A 22673-nucleotide genomic window follows, 5' to 3' on the forward strand; every position below is an offset into this window, starting at 1 on the left:
TCTAAAATAATCAGGATCGGGAGGGTATTCGTACTTGTCTGAACCTTGGTGGTGGGCTGGAATGTTAACTAGTAAGTAATTCTTATACTTGTATTTCAATGAACCTTGTGTAATATTCACTTTTGGAACAGAAATGAAGCTCATGTTTTTATTTTTTATTTTTTAAAATTTATTTCTTGGGTATTCTGTTGTTATTTTTGACCATTGAGTTATGCTCCTTCAGTCCCATTTTATCTATTCACTCTTCCATTTCGGGACGTCCTAAAATATTGTCCATTTTGAAAAGTTAATAAACACAATATTCATAGCCAATGAGCTTTAGATCAAATTGCACCTCATCCCCTAATTAGAGCAAGGTGGAGAGTGAGGTTGTGGGTTTAAAACGAACCAAATGCATGAATAATTTACTAATTTACCAATTAAAAAAAATATATCGACCTACTTTTTCTTTTTTGGGAACTAGCTAACCTACCATCTATTTTATTTGAAAGTTAATACTCATTTACCTTTTGTTTTATTTGCATTTAAATTGAGAAGGATAATTTTGGAAATGGCAACCTTTTATTTCAAAGACGATACATATGCTTTTTCTTTGAGAAGAGATTCTCTAGGATAGCAAAATAAAATAGGATGGGGGGATTACTTAAATATCATATTTTGGATAAGCCATTCACATGGTTCTTCACTTCTTTGTAGTATTCACTATAATCTTTTCTCTTCTGTGTTGAAGCTTACAAGCCAATTTATTTCATGAAAGTGTTTGAAATTTGATCAATTCTTCCGTCTCTCGGAGTAAGGATTTTTTTATTATTATTTTGTAATTTTAATTTTTTAAGGAAGCTAGTAATCATTAAAACCTTTTGCACTTTAAGAGTATGAAGGAAGCTAGTAATCGTTAAAATCTTTTATACTAGTATGACTATGAATACCAAACAAATTTGCAATTTTATATTAGAAGGCATTCTTAATGATGTAACATTAGGGCATGACGCTACAAAGAGCTGAATGGTTAACAGAGACAGAGTTAAGTGTATCTGATCTCAAGTGGTTGAGATGTAGGTTTCATCTTGCTATTTCGTCCTTTTTATAGCAATAGTTTCAAAGATGTAAGTATTTTATACTCTTTTGAGTCCTAGTTAGCATCTCAAGCTTTTGAATCCAAGAACTAGAATTGCCTATAGTATAATGTGATACTTAAGCTGTAGTCTACAATCAAGCTTAGTCTTTTGATTCAAGGTTAGTTTTTGTCTTAAAATTGTGCAAAGGCTTTGGGAAGAAATGAGCTTGCTTTCTTGCAAAAAGTAATTTAGTACTTTTTGAGCAACTTCATTATATCAATTAATAGAGTTGAAACATTCTCATTGAAGTTTTATAAGGTATTTTGGTTGAACCTTATAAGACTTTCCTACATTTCTCCCCAGTTGGGTAGTGACATTTTACTGAAGTTTGCAACATCTGCTCATTCATTTTAGTTACTCTTTTGCCTGACACTAGAGGTCTGTTTCACTGAGCATACAACATTGACATTTTCAGTAGTCAAGAAATTAATAATCCACAGTGAAACTTGCTCGAAACCTTTTCGTTGAGGATCAATGTGAAGAGATTATTATTTTTTCTTTGAAGGTAAAAACAATATTATTGAAACGGGACTATGTTGCGAAAATAAATACGAAGTGGCCTAACGAATTTCAATGGGAAAAATATCTACATACAAAAGACCACTCATAAAGAAAACTAATGAAAGATGCTTGCAATTGAGATGACGTGCACTCCACATCTTCAAAAATATGCTAATTTCATTCCCTCCATATAGTCCACATCAAAGATGAAGGAATTAGATTCCAGATATCCAAATTTGGTCCACAACTTTGCCACCTATATAATAAATCAAGAACCTTCTCCAATAAAACCAACTGAACCTCAGACATCCTAAAAAGAAAGCTTCATAACTCGAAATCCATGCTACAGGGAATCAAGAGGTGATCCATAGTCTCCCCTCTACAACAGCACATACAACACCAGCTCACCATAGAAAATCCTTTCTTGATGATATTCTCATAGGTAGGGGTGTCCAAGCCACCTAGAAACCTGACCCACCCGCCACATTTGTTCGAATCCAAACCGCTTGCTTCCCTAACCAACCCATGGACTCCCGTATTCATAAGTGAGAATTTTTCCCCAAGCCACACAGAAAGAAACTCTCTGATGGGTGTGTAGATTATGGAGTTTGGTTTAGGAATAGAAGCTTGCTGATCTTATTTTCATAAGCATTGAATAAGAGGTCAAGGTCTTATAAAAAAAAAAAAAGAATAAGAGGTCAAGGTGGCACATATGATCTCTTACCCTTCTTTAATATCAAAAGAATAAGGAAAAATAGCTTTCATGGTAAGAAGAAATATTGTAGTCAAATATACGCTTTAAATCATTTTGTCCTTGATCTTTTGATGGTGTACTTTGCAGCAAGCAGTTAGGGATTTGTTTCTAGTTGCCATTCCTCATTTTGTGGAATATGAGAGAAATAGCAAACAGGGTTTTGATAAAACCCTGTTCTATCTTTTGAATGAGAAGAATTGCAATGTCCAATGTTTGGATTGGCATTAGAATGATACTTGTGAGGGAATTTATGATCTGCTATAGACATTATGATACTGTGTATACTTACGGTTATTTTACTTTTTCCCCTCCTTTTACGATGAATTTTGGGGGGGGGGGGGTGGTTAGTCTTGATGAGCTCTAATATTTGAAATTGACTTTTGGTACGGTAATTACTGGGAGTTCTTGGATGGCTAAAAGATCTAGTATTAAGGGGGGAAGGGGGGGGGGGGGGTTGGTTTGGAACTCAGGAATAGAACCTAAATGGACCATTGTGAAGATTGGTTTTAATTTCAGGAATCTAGAGAATATGGTGCCATTTCATTTAGAATCAGTTACCATTCCCTATTTCATAAAGATTTTAAATGACATAGAACCATGTAAAACTTTAGATTTCTAAAATGTAAATCTTCATCATGCAATGGCTGCTATCTATTTCAAAGTGAATGGAAAGGATATTTTTTCCATAATGGAAGAGCTATTATTCCTTTTGAACAGCTACTCAGTTATTTCATAATATCTTTTCCAATTTACCAAAATCACCTCTTCCTCAACCAACATAATAGCTATAATAGTTTATTTTATTTAAGTCTCCTTTCATGGTAGTTCTATTCAGAACCTCTCTCTCTCTCTCTCTCTCTCTCTCTCTCTACTTTACATTTGACACATGCCTTTCAGCTTCTTCTCTGCCTCCCCATAACTGAAAATTGAAAAAGTCAATCATTCCTTATACATGTTCAGTGTTCTATTTGAATGTTACCACCACCAAAAAGATGATAGGAATAGTTACTCCATGGAAAATTCTTATATTCTAGTAATGCTGATTCATAGTCCTTTCATAATCACCATTCTAATGTACCAAAAATACCCTAAGAATACAGGTGCAGTATGTTACCCTGAAGTGCAACGGCAGTGTAAGGGAATGAGGAAAAATTAAAGATAGAGACATTACGTACTCTTACTGTGAGCTGATGAGTATTATTGAACTAGCTGGACTAGCGTTGCATAAAAGGTTTGAGTGTAGGTTTGGTCTTGTATGATTGGATACTGCTTTAGGAAGTCTCAATCTTCTTCCTTTTTGTTATATTTTCTTACCTTATGAACTTTAGATTGCAAATTATAATGTAGTAATACACTATGGTATACCTGATTCTTTCTTATATCTTTAATAAGATTTTTTCAATTAAAAGAAAATGTTTACTGTAGGATTGTAATAGACTGTAAAAGTGCACTGGCTTAGGTGATATGATAGCTTTTAATTATAAGGTTCTGGTATGCTATCTAAAATGATGCTGGCTATGAAAAAGCCATCACCCAGGGTTTGTATGTCTGTACTACAGTCCACAACATTAGGATCTTCTTTTGAATGACACTACAAAATCATATAATTTGGGTTCAAGTAATGTTTTTCCTGTTACATTTTAGTTTTTGGGTCCTTGATGAAATTATTTCTTTAGATTTGATGTATTTTAATGATGATTTGTTATTCTTTTACAGTGATTGTTGGGGAGATAGCAAATTTCGCTGCTTATGCATATGCTCCTGCAATTCTTGTAACTCCCTTGGGAGCTTTAAGTATTATCTTCAGGTATGTTTATGATAGCATTGTATTCAGTGAATTCAACAGCCTTTTGATTCTTTTTATATTTTATTATATTATGTGTCTGTTTTCTGTGCAATCGCTCATTCTTTGTGGGTCTGTGCATGCATATAACAAAGAAAATGTCTCTAATCAGTGCAGTGCTAGCTCATTTTATTTTGGAGGAGAATTTGCATATCTTTGGTGTGCTTGGATGTGTTCTCTGTGTGGTTGGGTCGACAACTATTGTTTTGCATGCTCCTCAAGAGAGAAATATACATTCTGTTAAGGAAGTGTGGCAACTAGCTACAGAGCCAGGTATTTGAGAAGTTATAATTTAGTTGCCCGGTTTCTATATTGTCTGATTCCCCTCCTCCCTCCCCACCCCCCCACACCACCCAAAAAAAAAAAAAAAAAAACCCTAAATGACTTTTAGGGAGTATATAAATATTCATATTTCTGCTTGGTTTCTGGTGGTGGCTTTTTAATCAAAAGGAAGATCTTAAGCTTCTTTTTGCTATTCTTGATTTAATGGACCAGGAAATCAGTCTGACTTGTATTATATAAAAGTGGTAGGACCTATGTATACGAGCCTTGAAAATCAAAATTTTTTTTATTGATTAATGTTGGAGATGTTGATTTATAATAAACTACATTGGAATAAAATTCTGTGTTACTAGTATGTATATGGTATTGCTAGATGTAAAATGTTTTTCAGTTGATGAGTCTAGCTCAAATAAAATGTTATTACATAATAATTCGGAGAATGTGTATCATCTGATGTATGACAGCTGTGGATTGACTAAACAAACAATAATTTTTTGTTATCAACAGGATTCATTGTCTATGCTTGCATAGTTGTGATTCTGGCTGCTGTCCTCATGTTTCGGTATGTGCCGCGCTATGGGCAAACCCATATGGTGGTCTACATTGGAATTTGTTCTCTCATGGGCTCTCTTACGGTCTGTTTATTCTCTTTTGAAGTTTTACATGCTATAGCATTGATTCTACTTCCTGTAGTTCTAATGTTCTTACTTTTCATCCATAGGTTATGAGTGTGAAAGCACTAGGGATTGGTTTGAAGCTTACATTTTCTGGAATGAATCAATTTATTTACTTCCAGACATGGTTTTTCACGGTGGTTGTAGCAGTGTGTTGTCTTCTGCAGATCAACTACTTAAACAAGGTAAACTTTCAACCTTTTTAATTTCAAAGCATATACAACTGATCTTGATGTTGTCTTGGCTATATATTATATAATACTCTCTTTGTTTTCTTAAGAAATAATGCCTGATTGCCAAAACCTGATATTAGCTGTCATCTGTCTGCTCCTCCCATTTGCTTTCTTTTGATACTTCTGATATTGTTGAATTATACTAATATATTAAACATGCAAGTCAGGTAAAAGTCTTTTTGTGTGTTTGGTGTATAAGTTATGAAACACCAAGATTTCTCTGCAAGAAATGGTTAGTCAAACACCATTTTTCCCTTTTACTTTTTTTTTTTTTCCTAGGTCAACATAGCCTAAAAGACCTTTTTTTTTCCCCCTGAGTAGCCTAAAAGACATTCAACTTGCAGATTTGAAGCCAATGAACTCTACCTCAAATGGCACCTCCTCCCCTCATAAGGAAAACTGCTGAGTTGTGCACTATCTAAATCATAAAAAATATAGCCAGGTTCATGAGGAAATATCCTTAAAGATAGAGGTAGCCCCTATTGATGAAAAGATGAAGGAGAGTCACTTGAGTTGATTTGGTCATTATTAGAGCAAAGTGATTAATGCACCTGTAAGAAAGAGTGAGTTATCCAAGTTGAGGGAATGAAAAAATGAATAGAAAGACTAAAAATAACATTAGTAGAAGTAATAAAAAAAAATGACATATCAATTAGGGAAGTAAAAGAGAGTTTAACTTCAGGTAAAGTAGAAAGAAGGAAACAAATACATGTAAGCCAACTATAACTAATCTGTTGAGGATCCATAGCTGATTCCAAAAATTGGGACTAAGGTTTTGTTGTTATCGTGCACTATCTGCATCTATGCTTAGGATATCTGGAAATCATCCATATGTCTATGGGATATGGAATCTGCAATGAATATGCTCCTATGGATGCAGCTGCATATCTTAGCGATTTGTTAGCCATCGTTGAGATTTTTTATCACATCAAATAAGCTCACTCTATCCACCCTTTCCTCAAAGTTGCATCCCACATATTGAAAAAAAAAAAAAAAAAATCAATTTTTGTTTGAAACTTGAAATGAATTTTTGCATCCCACATATGGAATCTGCAATGAATATGCTCCCGTGGATGCAGCTGCATATCTTAGCGATTTGTTAGCCATCGTTGAGATTTTTTATCACATTAAATAAGCTCACTCTATCCACCCTTTCCTCAAAGTTGCATCCCACATATTGGGAAAAAAAAATCAATTTTTGTTTGAAACTTTGAATGGTGTTCAATGCTCCTGGTTTAAGAATTTACGTATTGGGTTTTCTTAATGCCATTTTCAGGTATCTTTTTTCTGAAAAATGTGGTGGGTGGATTAATGTGTCCCTGTTGTTCCCAAATAGATACTTTAGAATCTACTTTCAGATAAAACAGCTAAACAACTGTCAATTAAGGACATCACACCTTAGGATTCCTTATCTCTCTCTCTCTCTCTCTCTCTCTCTTGACCAAAATGCTAAAACATTTTGTGGTGTATGACCTGCACCCTGCATAGGAGAATCAGAAAGATTTTTTTTTATAGGTAATTACACCCACCCCCACTAGGTTTTGAACCCATGACTTTACACCCTCCACCTTACTCACGCTATGGGAGGAGGTTCAATTTAAGCTAGGGCTCTTTGGCAAATAAGAAAGATAATCTTTTGTTTTAGATTCCCCCCCTTTCTTTAATTCTGACCTTGTATTCCATTTTCCTAGTGTACAATAGTAGTGAATTAATAGCTTGATAGTATGATAGGCACAATTTGAGGGCAACATAGCTATTTGGAGGTTTGTGTCACATTGCATAATTTGGTGTATTTGGCAAGAGCATAATGCTAGAAGCTTTGATGGATGTGAACGGTCTATTCTCGAGATTAAGTCTTTTTTCTTTTATAATTTCCTCGAGTGGAGTTTAACTTTACAGACATATTCATGTTTTTCCCTTCCTAATTTGTTTGATCATTGTAATTTGGGATCTTGATTGTTTTGTGCCCATAGTACATTCCCAATTTAGTTGGGATTGCTTTGTTTTTAAATAAATTTTTTCGGTACTTGTATTAAAAAAAAAAAAAAAAAAATCATTGATGAGAGAAAGAGAGTAGTTTTGAATTGCTGCATGATTTATCCAAAAAAAAAAATCATCTTCACTCTATGATCAAGTTTATAGCAATGGTTCTTCCCAAAATACATGTGATGATGTTTATCTTTTTCCAAATGAGATGGAGATCAGCGTTATGTTCAATTCCATTATTTTGTCCTAGATTCTTATAAGTTGTATGGCATAAATGCATTCCTTCATGTTTTGTGATTTGGCATAGCTAAGCTGACCCAAATTTCATGATAGTTGCTGAGATCAGGATTTTGAAGATATCTTATTTACATGTTAAGAAGTACATATGTTGTAAACCATTTTAAATAGAAATATTTAACACTGAACTACACATTTTTTATCATTCCATTTTGTGTTGTATGGTTGGGTGGGGTTTTTGTATCTGGCAAAAGCAGGACCAAGGACTGGGCAAGTTGTGTAACTTGCTTAAAGGATCAGGAATTTTAATATTTTCTGAACAAAGGCATTGTGAGTCTATCATGCATTTGGTGTACTGGGTAAACTGTGTAACTTGCTTATGGTTCATGTTCAAAGATATCCTTCTAGGGTTTAATTTGATATGGTTCTAACTTGGTTAATTTGTTTTTATCCCAATTATATGTTGGCTGGGATTATTCTCATGTTGTCACTCTTCTAAATGAAATTTTACATTACTAAGTACGCAAAAATTGGAAAATTTATTATTTTGTGTCTGATGTTCAATCTTTAGTCTATTTAAAGCTTCTCTAATTCTGAATCAGGAGAATGTTTAATCTTAATCAGATGCCATCTTTGCAGGCCTTGGATACCTTCAACACTGCTGTCGTATCTCCAGTTTACTATGTCATGTTTACATCTCTCACCATTCTTGCCAGCATGATTATGTTTAAGGTAATTTAAAAATAAAAATAAAAAGAATCGGTCATGTTTATGGCGATTCAATACATTCCATTCATTTATGTTTTGAACTTTATGCTTCTTTACCTCAAAAGAATACTGTTGTCCTTAGATGATATAAAATCTCAGAATGCATCTCGTAATTTTGTAGAAAAAAACTGGTGCCACTATGGTTTTGTTCAATGTATGATGGTCAAAATTTATCATCCGGATAGTGGTCCTCATGATTTATAACCATAATTAGTACTAATCATAGGTGCTCAAAAAGTTCCAGATAACCTTGTTAGCAAAAAAATGAGAGATTCAATCTGTCTTTATTTAAGCATGCATGATTAAAACTTCATTTCTAATACTTTTTCTGCTCCCTGTGTACCTGGGTAACTGTTTTCTTTTTCTGTATCTCTTTTTTATTTATTGATAAAAAAAATTTTACATTGGAGAAACTTTAATGCAGATGTGTGTTAGGGGAAAAGAAGGTTATAATGTAATTCATGCTCAAATGGAGGTTCCTTCTTCTATAAGAATGAGTGGAAAGTGAGATTATAAGTTAAAAATCTATTGGGTTTGTGTGACATGGACTAATAAAAAAAATATAGAAACATTTGAAAAAGTTTGGAAGTTTTTGTCAATGATTTTGCAATGTTTAAAGTATTGATGGTAATGGATTTTTCTTTCACTCAATGTGAAGTTGATCAATAGTTGGGCACGCAAGCGCGTGCACTCGCACACACACACATGTATAAATAATATTTTACTATTCTTACTTTGGCCAATGAACTCTTGCTCAACTTGCACCTCCTCCCCTTGTAAGTGCCAGGTGGAGGGTGAGATCTTTGGTTCAAGATGCAATAGGGTGCATGTGTAACTTACCAATAATTTAAAAAAAAAAAAAAAATGTTATTACTCTGATTTCTCTCTGTTTTGTTACAATTACAGGATTGGGACTCACAAAATGCATCACAAATTGCAACTGAGTTGTGTGGCTTTGTCACAATATTATCAGGGACATTTCTCCTTCATAAAACCAAGGATATGGGTAATATTAAACCTATGGAACCGCCTGTTTTTTCAAGCCCAAGCCACCGAAGTTCAAATTCTGGATAAAAACATTTTTTGTTTTCAAATTCAAGCAGCCCATGGACATCTTGCAGCTGTATCCCCTCGGAAAAAGGTATTTGAAATTGAAAGAAGCTTGATGTCATCATGTCATGCAGAGAAGGGAAAATCAGGGGACAAGCTTTTAGTAGAAGATACTTCTTAATTGTAAAGCTTGTGACATGGCAACGTTGGTTTTTGTGGGGAAATGAGGGGAGGGAAAAAAGAGAGGGGGGGGGGGGGTGTGGAAGGAAAAGGAAAATATAATTCTTGTGAAGATTTGCATGTTTTCTTAAAAATTTTAGGGATTCTACCATAGTTACACTTAAGAGGAAAAAAAAATCATTTTTCTTTACTTGCTCTGAATAGACTTTTGGCATGTGAAAAATGTTCACCAAAGATTATAATTGTTCTGGGGTGAGCTTTTACAAAATTATACAGGTAGATCATTGGAAACTTAGAATGCAATTGTCTTTTCCATTTTACTTGACTATATGTGCGTTTATGTTTGTGCATGTCTATATGTGTAGGTATGCTATACAATTCTCAGTAACAAGAAATATTCTTTCACACTTTTTCACATCTACTATTTCACATATATATATATATATAGTCAAAGTTTAGAGAAAATTCAATTAGATTTTAATTGAATTTTTAATTTTGTGCCACGTATTTCATATATTTTTAATTTTCTACCAAGTGAATTATTGAGTGTACAAATCAAAGAGTCCAAATTTAATTAAATTCAAAATTAGATTTCAACTAAAGTCCAATTTTCTACCATGTGTCCATCTAAGTTTTTAATTTTTGTGGCAATTGAATTATTAGATGTAAAAATTGAAGAGTTTAAAAACAATTAAATTCTAAATTATATCTATTTATATATATATATATATAATATAATATAAGAAATCATTACATATTTTAGAAATATATGGCTTAAAAAAGTATAAACTAATATCATGTATAATTTGAATCTCTTCTAAAAGAAATGTGTAATTGTAATTATTTTTAATTATTCCCATACATATGTATGATGCTACACGTTAGTATCCATAATGGATGCAGGAATGTCATCATTTCAACATCAAAAAGTGGTGGTGAAAAAAGAAATGTGAAATAGTGGATGTGTGAGAATCAAAACCCTTTAAAAAACAAGGGTTGAAAAGTCTATTGGTGTATACTGCATGTATTCAAGGAGGTTTCTAGTAGTCAAGGCTTATGGTCCCCTCTAAATTAAAATTTATACATTTGTATAAAGCCTATCAATTGTCACATCCATTTATCTCATAAACTTGCCCACTATAAGTAGGTTATAGGTTGCTCGTTTAATAGATGGGTTTAATGGGTATTCATGAATTTATCATCTATTTAAAATAAATGTAAAATGGGTAATAAATAAATGATCAAAATGTCCTTATAACTTGACAAATGACCAAAATATGTTTGGGCCCCCCAAAGTAATCCAAATACTCCCTAATCTACACAAAAATGACAAGAATACCCCAGAAACCATCAAAACAACCAATCACTAAAATGATCAAATTACCCAAAAAAATCTAATAAGAAAGAAATACTCTCGAATCACCAAAATGATGAATATTCCTTCAAAACCACCAATATACCAAAATACTCTAGAACATCCAAAATATCCTTAAAACCACCATAATGACCTTTAGAACCACTAAAATGAATAAAATACCTTGGGATTGCCAAAATATTTTGGCTATTTAGTTTTTGTGGTGTTTTGGTTATTTTAGAAGATTTGAGAGTCTTTTACCTCAAGAGGCTTCATGAATATTTTGGAAATTAGGGTGTATTTTTCGCTATTTTGGTGGTTCCAAGTAGAGTTGTCCAAGCAACCTAGCCATTCAACCCAACCAACCAAACTAATTGGAATTGACCTGTTGCAGCCCGATCCAACGCCTCTAATAGTCAGCGCTAGGTCTTAGCCCTCAGAAACCGAATTTAGCAGGTTGAGTGGCAAGTTTCCTCTTTTAAAACTCGACCCAACCTAACTTGACCAAGAAACACTTCCAATCAAAACCCTTTAAAAAACAAGGGTTGAAAAAGTCCATTGGTATGTACTACATGTATTTAGGGAGGTTTCTAGTAGTCAGGCTTATGGTCCCCTCTAAATTGAAATTTATACATTTGTATAAAGCCTATCAATAGGCACATTCATTTATCTAATAAACTTGTCCACTATAATATGTAACATGGGCTTGAACATGCTTAAAATAATAAAATATAATATAAAATAATACATGAATTGGCCCACAAATGAGGTTAGGCTCAGTTGAATCAGGCTTGTATAAAATGTCTTGAAAATGACTTAACACCCATCTAACATCCAAAGCCATAGCTAGCTATCACCACTAGTGGCGGTTATCTTGTTTCTCAAAACCCTTTCTTTCTTTCTTTGAGCTCTAAGCTCAAAATCAAAATCCAGAGGTTTCTAGAATCATTGAAAGAGAGAACTAGATCATGGACAAGATGGGTGAGACTTTGAAATTGAAGGATAGATATACCTAGCTATGGGGATTTGATAATGGGTAAGTCAAATTGTGCTCGAATACCTTGCTGTTGAGGTTTATCTTTGATATCGTGGGTTTAGTTTCAGAGTGAGGACTTACGTAGTGAAAACAATATCAAACATTGAAAATTATCAAACATTTAATTTGCAATGTTTGTGTATTGTTCGGTTTAAAAGAATGTTTACACCTTTGCATTAGTCTCCTAAGGGTTTGTTCCTTAAGCTAATTTTTTGCTAACATATTAGATATGTAACCACTTTCGAAACTCGAGTCCAATGTAAAGAACCCAAGTTCCACTAGAAAATTAAAAATACATATATCATCTCCTAATTTTCTCTACGAAACCCAAGTTCCAAGAGTTGCCAGGTAACTAATATATTTTATTTTTGGACACAACTAATATATTTGCAAAATTAGCTTAAGACAACACCACACACACACACAGGGAATGGGGACAAAGGCATAATATCACACAACTTACCCCTTACAAAAGCCGATAACTCTTGTAAGGTATAAGAAGGCTTCATACCCGAATTTGAACTCACTCTTAGGCAATGTGGGACTACCCGAATTTGAACCCGTCTCCTAAGATAGATAACAAAACACGCTAAAGTCGATGCATCCTGATATATCCCATTGTTTTTCTATGCATCTTCTCCCACCCTTTATGAAACATATTGCTTGACTTGACACAATTAACCTCAATAGAAACTAGACAAGTCCTTACGTTAAAAGATATCTTCCACCATTATCTTAATAATTTTTTCTGAAGTGTTTTCTTTTATTCTCTTTTTCTTCAAAAAAATTAATATATATAAAAAAAAACAAAAAAACAAAAAACAAAAAACGTGTTGTTAAGGGCATAATAGAAATTTCAGCGTGGATAGGACACAATTTAAAATTTTACATTTTCCATTAAAAAATTTTAATTTAATGAAATTTATTAAGGACAAAATTTAACTACAAAACTAATTGTAGTCTAAAACTATAATATACTCAATAAAATAAATATTACTGCATATTTTGAAAATTTAACTGTTTGAATTACATGTTCTCAGTGTAAATAGGACACAAATTTTAAATTTTAAATTTTCCACTAAAACATTTTAATTTAATAAAATTTATTAAGGACAAAATTTAGCTACAAAAATAGTTGCAACCTAAGGCTACAACATTACTTAACAAAATAAATATTATTGTATATTTTGAAAATTTAACTGTTAAATTGCATGTTCTTTACGCTCTTAATATACATGCCAAATTTTATATCAATCGGATATTTTTTAGTATATAATCTATAAACTTATATATTATGCATAATTTTAACCAACAAAAATTTGCAATTTAAACAATCTATTGATGATATAATCATTGATCTTTAATTTTTAAAAAATTTTGCAAGTATGGAAGATATAATCCAAATGCATCTCAAATAAAAAAAATAAAAAAAAATTATATAGTTGTAACCTTCGAATACAATCAATTTTGTAGCTAAACTTTGTTTATTTATTAATAGCAAGAGATAATTTGTATATTCCCAAGTACATTGGTAGATTTTATAATTTAGGGAAAGGAGGGATAAAATTGAGACAATATTTAAAGAGGTTAAAGCACAAGTCATCTTTTTTTCCCCCTTTTCAAGTTGGTTCGGCATATATATGGACTTTCATAAGAAACCTCACGACAAACTTTCATCCCCAGTCAATATACTCTTCCAATCAAAGTCCCAAAAAAAATAATAATAATAATAATAAAAATTTAAGAAATTATACATCTTTTAGGTACAATAACAAACATGAAATATAGGATCGCATTTCTCTCAACACATGCATAGCTTGTTATTATGTCATAAGGACTCTAAGAAAGGTGGGTGCATTACTGAAAATATCAGATGAATTGTTTCATAGTTGTCATTATATCAAGAGGACTCTAAGAAATATGGGTGCACTCCTGAAAGTATCATAGGAATTGCTTCAGAAACTCTGTAGCCACCAGCCTCCCCCTTGTGTTCACTGACATTTTAAGTTCGCTTATCTCCTTATCAATATCCTGTGGAGAAAAAAGAATTTGGAAAGCTATCAACCTAAATATAACAAGAAAACATATTACACGTATGCATGTGTGAGTTGTATAACAAAAGTAAAACAGCATCAAAGAAAATAACAAAAACAGAACAAAAAAGAATATTTATTGTTTGACCCATATCCTGAGATAAGCAGTCCAATGGGAGCAATACTTGAAACCACAATTCACAATAAAACCCCGATATTGAGATCGGCTAATACAGGGTGATAGTCAAAAGGAATTACTGAATAACTTTAGAATTGCTATAACTGCTATGGATGGTCCGATACTGAATAACCCAGTATCTCCTTTAGATGGAAGAAGATTTTCTTTGAAAAGTAATTTTGTCCCATCTGCTAGAGCTTGAAGAACTCCTAAGGGCCTGGAATATTCGGGTCCAATACATTGTTGTATGAGCAAAACAACCAACACCCTGGAAACAGTACTTTTAAGTATCACATCTTGAAAGATGTATTTAGACACCAGTATACGCTCGACACTCCTAATGGCGACAAGATAAGCGATTATCAGATATTATAATTGGTCCATAGCAGGTAGCCCAAATCAGCTAATTATGAAAAGTTTTGCACCATGTATCAGACATGATTGGACTTTAAGTATGATGCTGAGGTCTAATGTCTTAAGCACAAAGCTTCAGGTACAATTACTGAGGATAGATTGCAAACCATCCTCCAACACAATAACATATTGAGTAAATTGCAACACAGGCAAGCGATTGTCTTTTGTAACAACCCCGGCAGGGCTGGCACACCCCCCCCCCCCCCCCCCCAAACAAAAAAAAAAAAACCAAAAGCACCCACTGGCACAACCAACAAACCAAAACAGAAATCTCAGGCTATCTAATAACTTAGATAATGTAAGTCCAAGATTGGGCCTTGCAAACCTCCTCATATAGTTGCACATTTCTATAGGTAAGAAGCATGGTTTTAAAAACCGAACCATTAAAAGAACCAGAAAATAAAAAGGTTCAAGGTTTTGAGGATGAACAACTGAGGTTCAACAGAAGCTCAGATTGTGATAACGTCATAAATAATTTAGTAATTAAATAATAAAAAAATAGGACAAATTAAAAAATGAAAAATCTTGATTAAAAAATCTAGAGAATATAAATAATTTTCAAGTATATTTTCACAACTATTATATTAGAGAATAGAAAATCTTAAAGCATAAAAAAAAAATTTATATTTACAATTAATCCACTAATTATAAAAGTATAGTTATGTGAACAAACAAATAATTTTGGTGTCACACAATAATTTTAAGTACATTAAATCAAAATCAACATTTATGAGTTTAATTATACATTTTCTTTCTAAAGAGGCCTAATTACAATGAAATAACATGATGGAATATAATAAATATATTAATTAAAATAAAAAATAATATGAAAATTTTATTTATTTTATTGTTACATGTCATTTGAGTTTTTAATGTATGTAATTCATTCTTATTCACTTTAAATTTATTAGTTTCCATTCTACTTATCAAAAACAAATTTATTAGTTTCCATTCTAGTTCATCATAAAGTGCATAGTCCAGGGGTTGTCTAGCTGGACATATTAATGAGCTCTTCTCAGGTTCAAATTGGTCTAAGCAATAGATGTATGATATCCAGTTTTCTATGATTAAAAAACCAGCCCTTGAGCCGTTTCCTTTTTAACTCTGTCTGACTGGGCGGTCTGGTGCAGGTTTTAAAACTACGGTAAGAAGTGCTTTGACAATAACAACAAACACTACTGCCGCAATACAGATGTTTTCAAGAAACAATAAAGAACACCTGTAGCTTCCTCTTAATAGGAGGTAGTATCAAAGGCTCAAATATGGTGTAATTTAATAGTTAGTAGTTTGTACAATATGTATACTCAAAGGAATGGCTGGAATTACATTAAAGAACCAAAGCTCAGAGAGTAACTCGAGTATGGGAAAAAAATTGCTTGGCTTTGAACTTTAGGTTTTTCGTTGTTTTCTTGTTGAGGCCAGCAACCCAAGGCTAACAACAATGTACCATATTAAAACCCTTGTTTAAACAATGAGAACAGTAGAGTTAATTCATATTAAAGCTATTAATCAATATATGTCAGTCAAAAGAGCTGAATGGCTTCATATGCACAGCAGAAAGTAGTTACAAATCAAGTCTTTGTTAGATGGAGTTCAGCATATTTATTGGCAGACTGTAGAATCATCTGGCCAATCCATTGAATTCCATTAAGTATAGGTTTCTTGGCAGGTGACTCAATCCATTTAAACAACAGTCAAAACGGAAAAAGAATTTATTAACCAATCAGAACATGTCTGGAATAGTTTTCTATTTTCATACAAGTACATATGAAGAATATAGAAAAACAAACTATTGAATTTGAATTAAACACAAGTTATATGGCTGCAAATCCTAAACAAAGAACTTTATTAAATCATTATGATAAACTTGGAGAGTTCAAGTGCTATGCGCTTAGTAAATTAACAAGAAATAATTCGGAGGAATACATTCAACAGCCATCTCCTAGAAGGAAATCAAGTGAAAATTGAAAAGGCAAGTTATAGGGTAAAACAAATTCTTGCCTCCATGAATTGCACGATAAAGTCTATGAGTTTGTGTTTCTGCATCTCCTCACAATGGTAGTTTGTTATCAGAAAACTAATGTCATAACCCTGTAAATCGAAGCATCAACACATATAATTAAGAAAAATAAATAATTTGAATGTCATCTGAAAAACATCTTGCAAAAATAGTTCTTTGGAATACTATTAATTTGTAAAAACAACAGAGAAAATAATATTTGAGACCGATAATTTCGCATTTAGTCATTTGAAGTATAGCTATTAAGACCTTTAGGCGAGTGCACACATAGCAAACCAAAGCCAATTTTTGTTCAAATGCTCTTTGATTCAGCAATAAGTGATGTAAACTGATACATCATTTGCAGAAACACATCTACAACATCAAATTTTCCACAGAGCAACCTCAGTTTGTTGAGAATTTCACATTCCCAAGAGCCTCAAGGAGATTGCAATTTATTGGGCCATAAACAAATGTATCTATTGCAAATATACTGCATCCATTCAAGGTGAAGTGAAGCTCAACTGTGTACGCGCACACTAAAAAAAACATAAACATTACCTATAGGTTATTACACCATCCTCTCACGGAACAGCTTCAAACCTAACTTGCTCCCACAATCTCAAATGTATGAAGCAGTGATTATGCTGGTTGACTGAAGGGGCCAGCAACAAGTAGTTTATTACTTTTGCAGAAGATTATAAATTAACGTTTCTATAGTTGGTTTCATATTTTTCAGCTGTAAATCAATTTTAAAGGATTTAAGTTGATCTCCTTTAGGTGCAATATAGAACATGCTCAAAGTCTCCACCAAGCATCACATTTTCTTCATGAAAAAGGTTACAAAACTTGCCTTCTTCCAACGAGACCTCCACTTATTTCTAAAAGATATTATTGACAGTAAATTAATGCAGTTTCAATATAAAAATTCTGTTGCACATGCAAACTGAGACGTAGGGTTCTGAATTCTAACTATATCTCAGAGTTCTATCCAAACAGTAGAATTGATAAAAGGAGCATTAATTAAAATTCAATACATGCAGATTTTTTCAGGGGGTTACAAATTACATCTAATTTGAGTTTGAATACTTCATTCTACAAAAAAACCTACAGCCAGTGTCTATGCTTTTAAATTGGTAAGTGACACATCCAATAGGTCTGGAATTCACAGTCTCACCCCCCACCTAGACCTCATATGGGGAGGAGATACCAGTTGAGCAAGAGCTCATTGGCTACAACCAGTGTCTACACCTTTATATACATAAGCATTAAAATAGGATAAACAATGACCAAGAGTAACTGGTGTTTCTTCATGAAGTATATGGACATTATTCATATGCTGAAAATAAGCAAATATAGACTATGGACTAGCACAGGGACTAAATAAGCAAGACAATCAACATGATAACACAATTATGTCCAACGTTCACTGCCTGAATATAAAGAGGACCGTGAATCTTCAGCAAAGTATGGAAACAAGAATTTTAAGATATTTCAAAGCCCAGTAATGCTGAAATTCTCCATTTCCAAGGTTAGAAAAAGGTTTCATTGGACCCAGCATAATGAACCAATAGAAGAAAAAAAAAAAATAGCAAAAATTATTCAATAAGGAAAAGTAGGCTATTCTGGAACACAGATTTGAACCAGCTTAACATACACAAAGAAATAATTTAGATCTGAGCAAACACATTCCCATGCCCATAGGATACAGCAAACAAAGAGTTTGAGGAAAAGCAACATCAAACACCAAAATATACAACAATCGTGCTCTAGTTTTGATGTGAGGAATTATTAGCACCTTCCTAGGCTACTTTAATATTTGTTGAGTCTTAGAATTAAGTTTTTTAAAGTTAAATAGTTGCTAGTCCAGTGTAGGCATAGCTGGGTAGTTTCCAGATTTTCTAGATTGGGCTAAAATGGTCTGCAACAGAGGCCCATTGATGCAGGAGCAAAACCAAAATTATTTTAGAATTTATATTTTCAGATTTTTGTCTTTATCTCATAGGAAATTTGATAATTGCAGACTTTTTATTTTTGAATATGGATAGGGATTAGATTTGAGTTTAGATAGGGATTAGTTTCAGTATTATTTTCAGTTTTAGAAATGATTATCTTTTATTCCTAAAAGCTCTAGGTAAGGGTTCTAGATGGTTATATTTTGGAGAAGCGATGAATGATTAATCAAATTTCAAATTATAGATTTTCTTATACGTCGGGTGTTGATTCCTAACACCTTAGGTGTTGATGCCTAAGTTTCTCGTTTGGTGTTGTTTCCAGGCAACCCCTAGGTGCTGATTCTTAGGGTTTATCTTTTAATTTCCTTGTTCATTTATTTTTCTCTTGATTGTCCTGCATTAATTCCATGAATATTATTTTATGTTTTGAGTACTTTTTCTATTTTGCATTAGTAGTTTCCTCCTTGGTTTAGAAGTCCTTAAATATTATTCTGTCATTTATGAGCCCTAGTCTTTCTAGGAAAATCCTATAAAGGTTTTTATATGATCAATCAAATTGATATCAGAGCCCTCTAAAGCATCTGACCTACATCACCCCAGAAGACAGGCGTGCTGTCATTATGACAGTATAATCCAATACAAAGACCCATTAAGAAAATTCCTTTATCTAGTCAAGAAACAGTATGTGCAAAGTACAGTGTAACGTTGAGTCAATGAGAGGGGTGCATACATACCTGTACTGGCTTTCTCCTCAATACTTGAAATGCTTCTGCCCTCATTGATAAAAATCTAAGAAATTTTTTAGTTAGTATGTTTTCGAGTTCATCTGCCTGCTTTACCTATAAACAGGAAAAGACGAAAATTCAGAAAATGAGAGAAAGACCAAAGATTGCAAACTATACATTTATGATCCTATACACATGTCCAAATTCAGAAAAAAAAAACTCGTAACCTATCCCAGAAATGAAAGGAACAAGACAACAATTATGCTATTCCTGGGGCAGTCAATGATGCTTTTCATGAGCCAAGTGTAAGTTGAATTATATGACATGAGGAAACTCTGAGCAAATTCAAACAAATATAAGTTGCTCTTGGTTTGGAAGAAACTGTAAGCAAACTTACTTCTGAGTTATGTTAACTACTGCACACGCAAATGTTATATGAAGTTCAAGAGTCTTTTCTACAGACAAGTGGAAAATACATCCAATGTTCTTTGCAAGTTTAAATCTCACAAAAATTGCATCGAAGTGTAAAGATCATGAGGTATACACCTGATGACCTGATGCTTCCATTACTGAGGCAAGCACAAATCAAATACATCAACCAGAACAAAGATTTACTTTGGGCATAATTACATGTTTCTTTATGTTTTGTCGAATTAACTCCTCGTATACTATGTTTCATTGTTGTCTAAGGTGTTGGCTACTAGATTGAGGGGTGGTGTTAGACAAACTCATTTCTGAATCTCAAAATTCTTTTGTTGGTGGTAGACAAATTTTGGATTCAGTGCTTATTGCTAATGAATGCCTTGATAGTAGATTCAAGAGTCATACACCAAGTGTGGTTTGTAATCTAGACATAGAAAAATTGTACAATCATGTGAATTGGGATGCATTGTTCTATCTTTTATATAGGATGGGTTTTGGGGTGAGATGGAGGTGGTGGATTAAGGCGTGTATTACTGCGGTTCGCTTCTCTATTTTAGTTAATGGATTTGTAGGTGGTTTTTTTGGAAGCTCTTGAGGTTTGAGATAAGGTGATCCACTGTCCCCCCTTCTTTTCCTTTTGATTAAAGAGGTCTTAAACAGGATTTGAAAAATAAAAAATTTTAAATTTTAAAAATTTTAAAAAAAAAACTGAAGACACCGGTCTTATTCATGGCTTTAATGTAGGACCAGCCAACTTTTTTGGTGTTTGTATTTCTCATCTTCTGCTTGTTGATGACACCATTTTATTTTGTGATGCTTCTAGGGAGCAATTGTCGTCTATTAGATTGGCTTTGTCTTGTTTTCAAGCTTTTACAAGCTTGAAAGTTAATGCGGGGAAAAGTGAGATTGTTCCTTTTGGGGAGGTAAGTAATCTAGATGCTTTGACCAACATCCTTTGTTGTAGGGTGGGCAGTTTGCATATGAAATATTTGGGAATGCCTTTGGGTACTCCATATAAGACAACCTCTATTTGGAATCCTATTATGGAAAGGATGGAGAAGAAAGCATCAGGTTGGAAACGACTCTATTTATCAAAGGGCGGAAGACTTACTTTGTTGAAGAGTACCCTTCCAAGTCTTCCAACATACTATCTTTCGTTGTTTACCATTTCAAAAGCTGTGGTAGCTAGAATAAAAAGGATTCAAAGAAATATTTTATAGACGTCATCATAGGAGAGTTTCAAGTACTCTTTGGTGGCTTGGGAAAAGGCCTTCTTACCTTATGAGTTGGGCGGGTTGAGGATTAGGAAGTTGGTGTCTTTTAATCAAGCATTATTAGGGAAATAGTTATGGAGGTTTGGTAATGAAGGTACTCATCTGTGGTGGAGGTTTATTGCCACTAAATATGGAGAGGGCAAAGGAGGGTGGAGTACTAAAGTATTCAAGAGATCATAGTTGTGGTCTATGGCAAAGTATTAGTGAAGGGTGGGAGAGTTTTTCTAAGCATATGGCTTTCATGGTGGGTGATGGTACTTGCATTCTGTTTTGGCATGATAGGTGGGTTGGAGATAATCCACTTAATATCCTCTATCCTGAGTTATTTGAGTATTCTGAAAATAAGCTTTTATTTTCTGAGGTTTTGTGTCATCAGGTAAATGGGACTGAAAGTTCTTGGAACTTGAGATTTTATAGGGATTTTCATGATTGATAGTTAGACGTTGCTTTCTCTTTTCTTGATTTTATTCAATCGCATATTCCTAGGGATGTTAGGAGTGACAGTCTACGTTGGTACGTTGGTACCTTAATGGAAGTGGGAAGTTTGATACTCATATTTTTATCAAGAGATTCAGGATGGTCCTACATCCTTATTTCCTTGGAAGGGCATTTGGAAAGTCAAGGTACCTAAATGGGTGGCTTTCTTTATGTGGACAACAACTCATGCTCGGATTCTTACTGTGGACAATCTTATGCTTTGGGGTCTCTCTTTAGCAAATTGGTGTTGTATGTGTTGTTGCAATGAGGAAACTGTGGACCATCTCCTTCTTCTTTGTCCTATAGCTCATTCTTTGTGGGTGCATATGCTTCAAATTTTTGGGATTCATTGGGTCATAACAGGTTCTGTAGCTAATTTATTATTTTGTTGGTGGCAATGGGTTGGGAAGCATAATTCATATATCTAGAATTTGGTCGCAGGATGTTTGATGTGGATCATTTGGATGTAATGGAATTGTCATTCTTTCGAGAATACTTAGAAATCATTGATTCAGTTGCAAGATTTGTGCCAACAGACTCTTTTCTATTGGTCTAAGTGTTGGGGCTCTTGGATTGTTCTTCTATCATGGAGTTTACTTTTTCTCTTAGAGTAGAATCGTGATTTCTTTGTTTGTTTGTTTGTTTGTTTTTTTTTTTTTTTTTTTTCTTAGTGGGTCCACCCCTGGTGGAAGTGATTACCTGCTAGTTTTGTAGCTAGTTGTCAAAAATAATTGATGCCGGACCATACCAAATTTGGAATAAAGAGGAAATTGAACAAAAGGAAAATGATAAACCCTAAGAATTAGCACTTAGGGGTTTGGTTGGAATCAACAGCCAATTCCAAATTTCATTTCATCAAAGTTCGATCTTGAAAATCAACATTATGAGATTGGGATGGATAATTCTATTGCTCACATTGTGATGCGTATATTTTCATAAGATCGGCTTTATTTTTTCTCAAGTATTACACGACTATATCATTTGAAGTAAAAGACCCGACAATCATTAAAATGCTCTAAAGCTTTACTGATAACAAGCTTTCTAGAAAGACTGACTTTCTCAAGTTCATTTGATAAACCCAAAAGTTCAAAGTGTCGGTCCATCTCAAATACCCAATTGGTGAAATTCCATGGGTCTAGCTTTTGACAACAATAAAAAAATAGTTGGCTCGAGTTTTAC

The 22673-nt window shown here is 33.4% G+C and overlaps 1 protein-coding gene and 1 long non-coding RNA gene across 3 annotated transcripts; one reads left to right on the plus strand and one right to left on the minus strand.

The window, feature by feature from the left end:
- Positions 1 to 14: 14 nt before the first annotated feature.
- Positions 15 to 9946, plus strand: LOC112028426 (probable magnesium transporter NIPA2; the record flags this gene model as incomplete). 2 transcript variants are annotated; one of them, XM_065781804.1, is given in 7 exon segments in its annotated part: positions 15 to 71; positions 4090 to 4180; positions 4329 to 4489; positions 5006 to 5133; positions 5220 to 5357; positions 8253 to 8360; positions 9303 to 9946. In XM_065781804.1, coding segments are annotated over 7 exon segments (851 nt in total), but the record flags the coding sequence as incomplete, so codon positions are not given.
- Positions 9947 to 13718: 3772 nt separating this feature from the next.
- LOC136071021 (uncharacterized) lies at positions 13719 to 19458 on the minus strand. Its single transcript, XR_010632324.1, has 3 exons — positions 19330 to 19458; positions 16643 to 16732; positions 13719 to 14047 (listed from the first exon to the last, which is right to left on the minus strand). It is a non-coding gene; the product is annotated as an uncharacterized LOC136071021 (long non-coding RNA).
- Between the last annotated feature and the right edge of the window lie 3215 nt (positions 19459 to 22673).

Source organism: Quercus suber, unplaced genomic scaffold, assembly GCF_002906115.3.
Source record: "Quercus suber isolate HL8 unplaced genomic scaffold, Cork oak 2.0 scaffold_279, whole genome shotgun sequence".
In the NCBI taxonomy this organism is placed as follows: Eukaryota; Viridiplantae; Streptophyta; class Magnoliopsida; order Fagales; family Fagaceae; genus Quercus; species Quercus suber.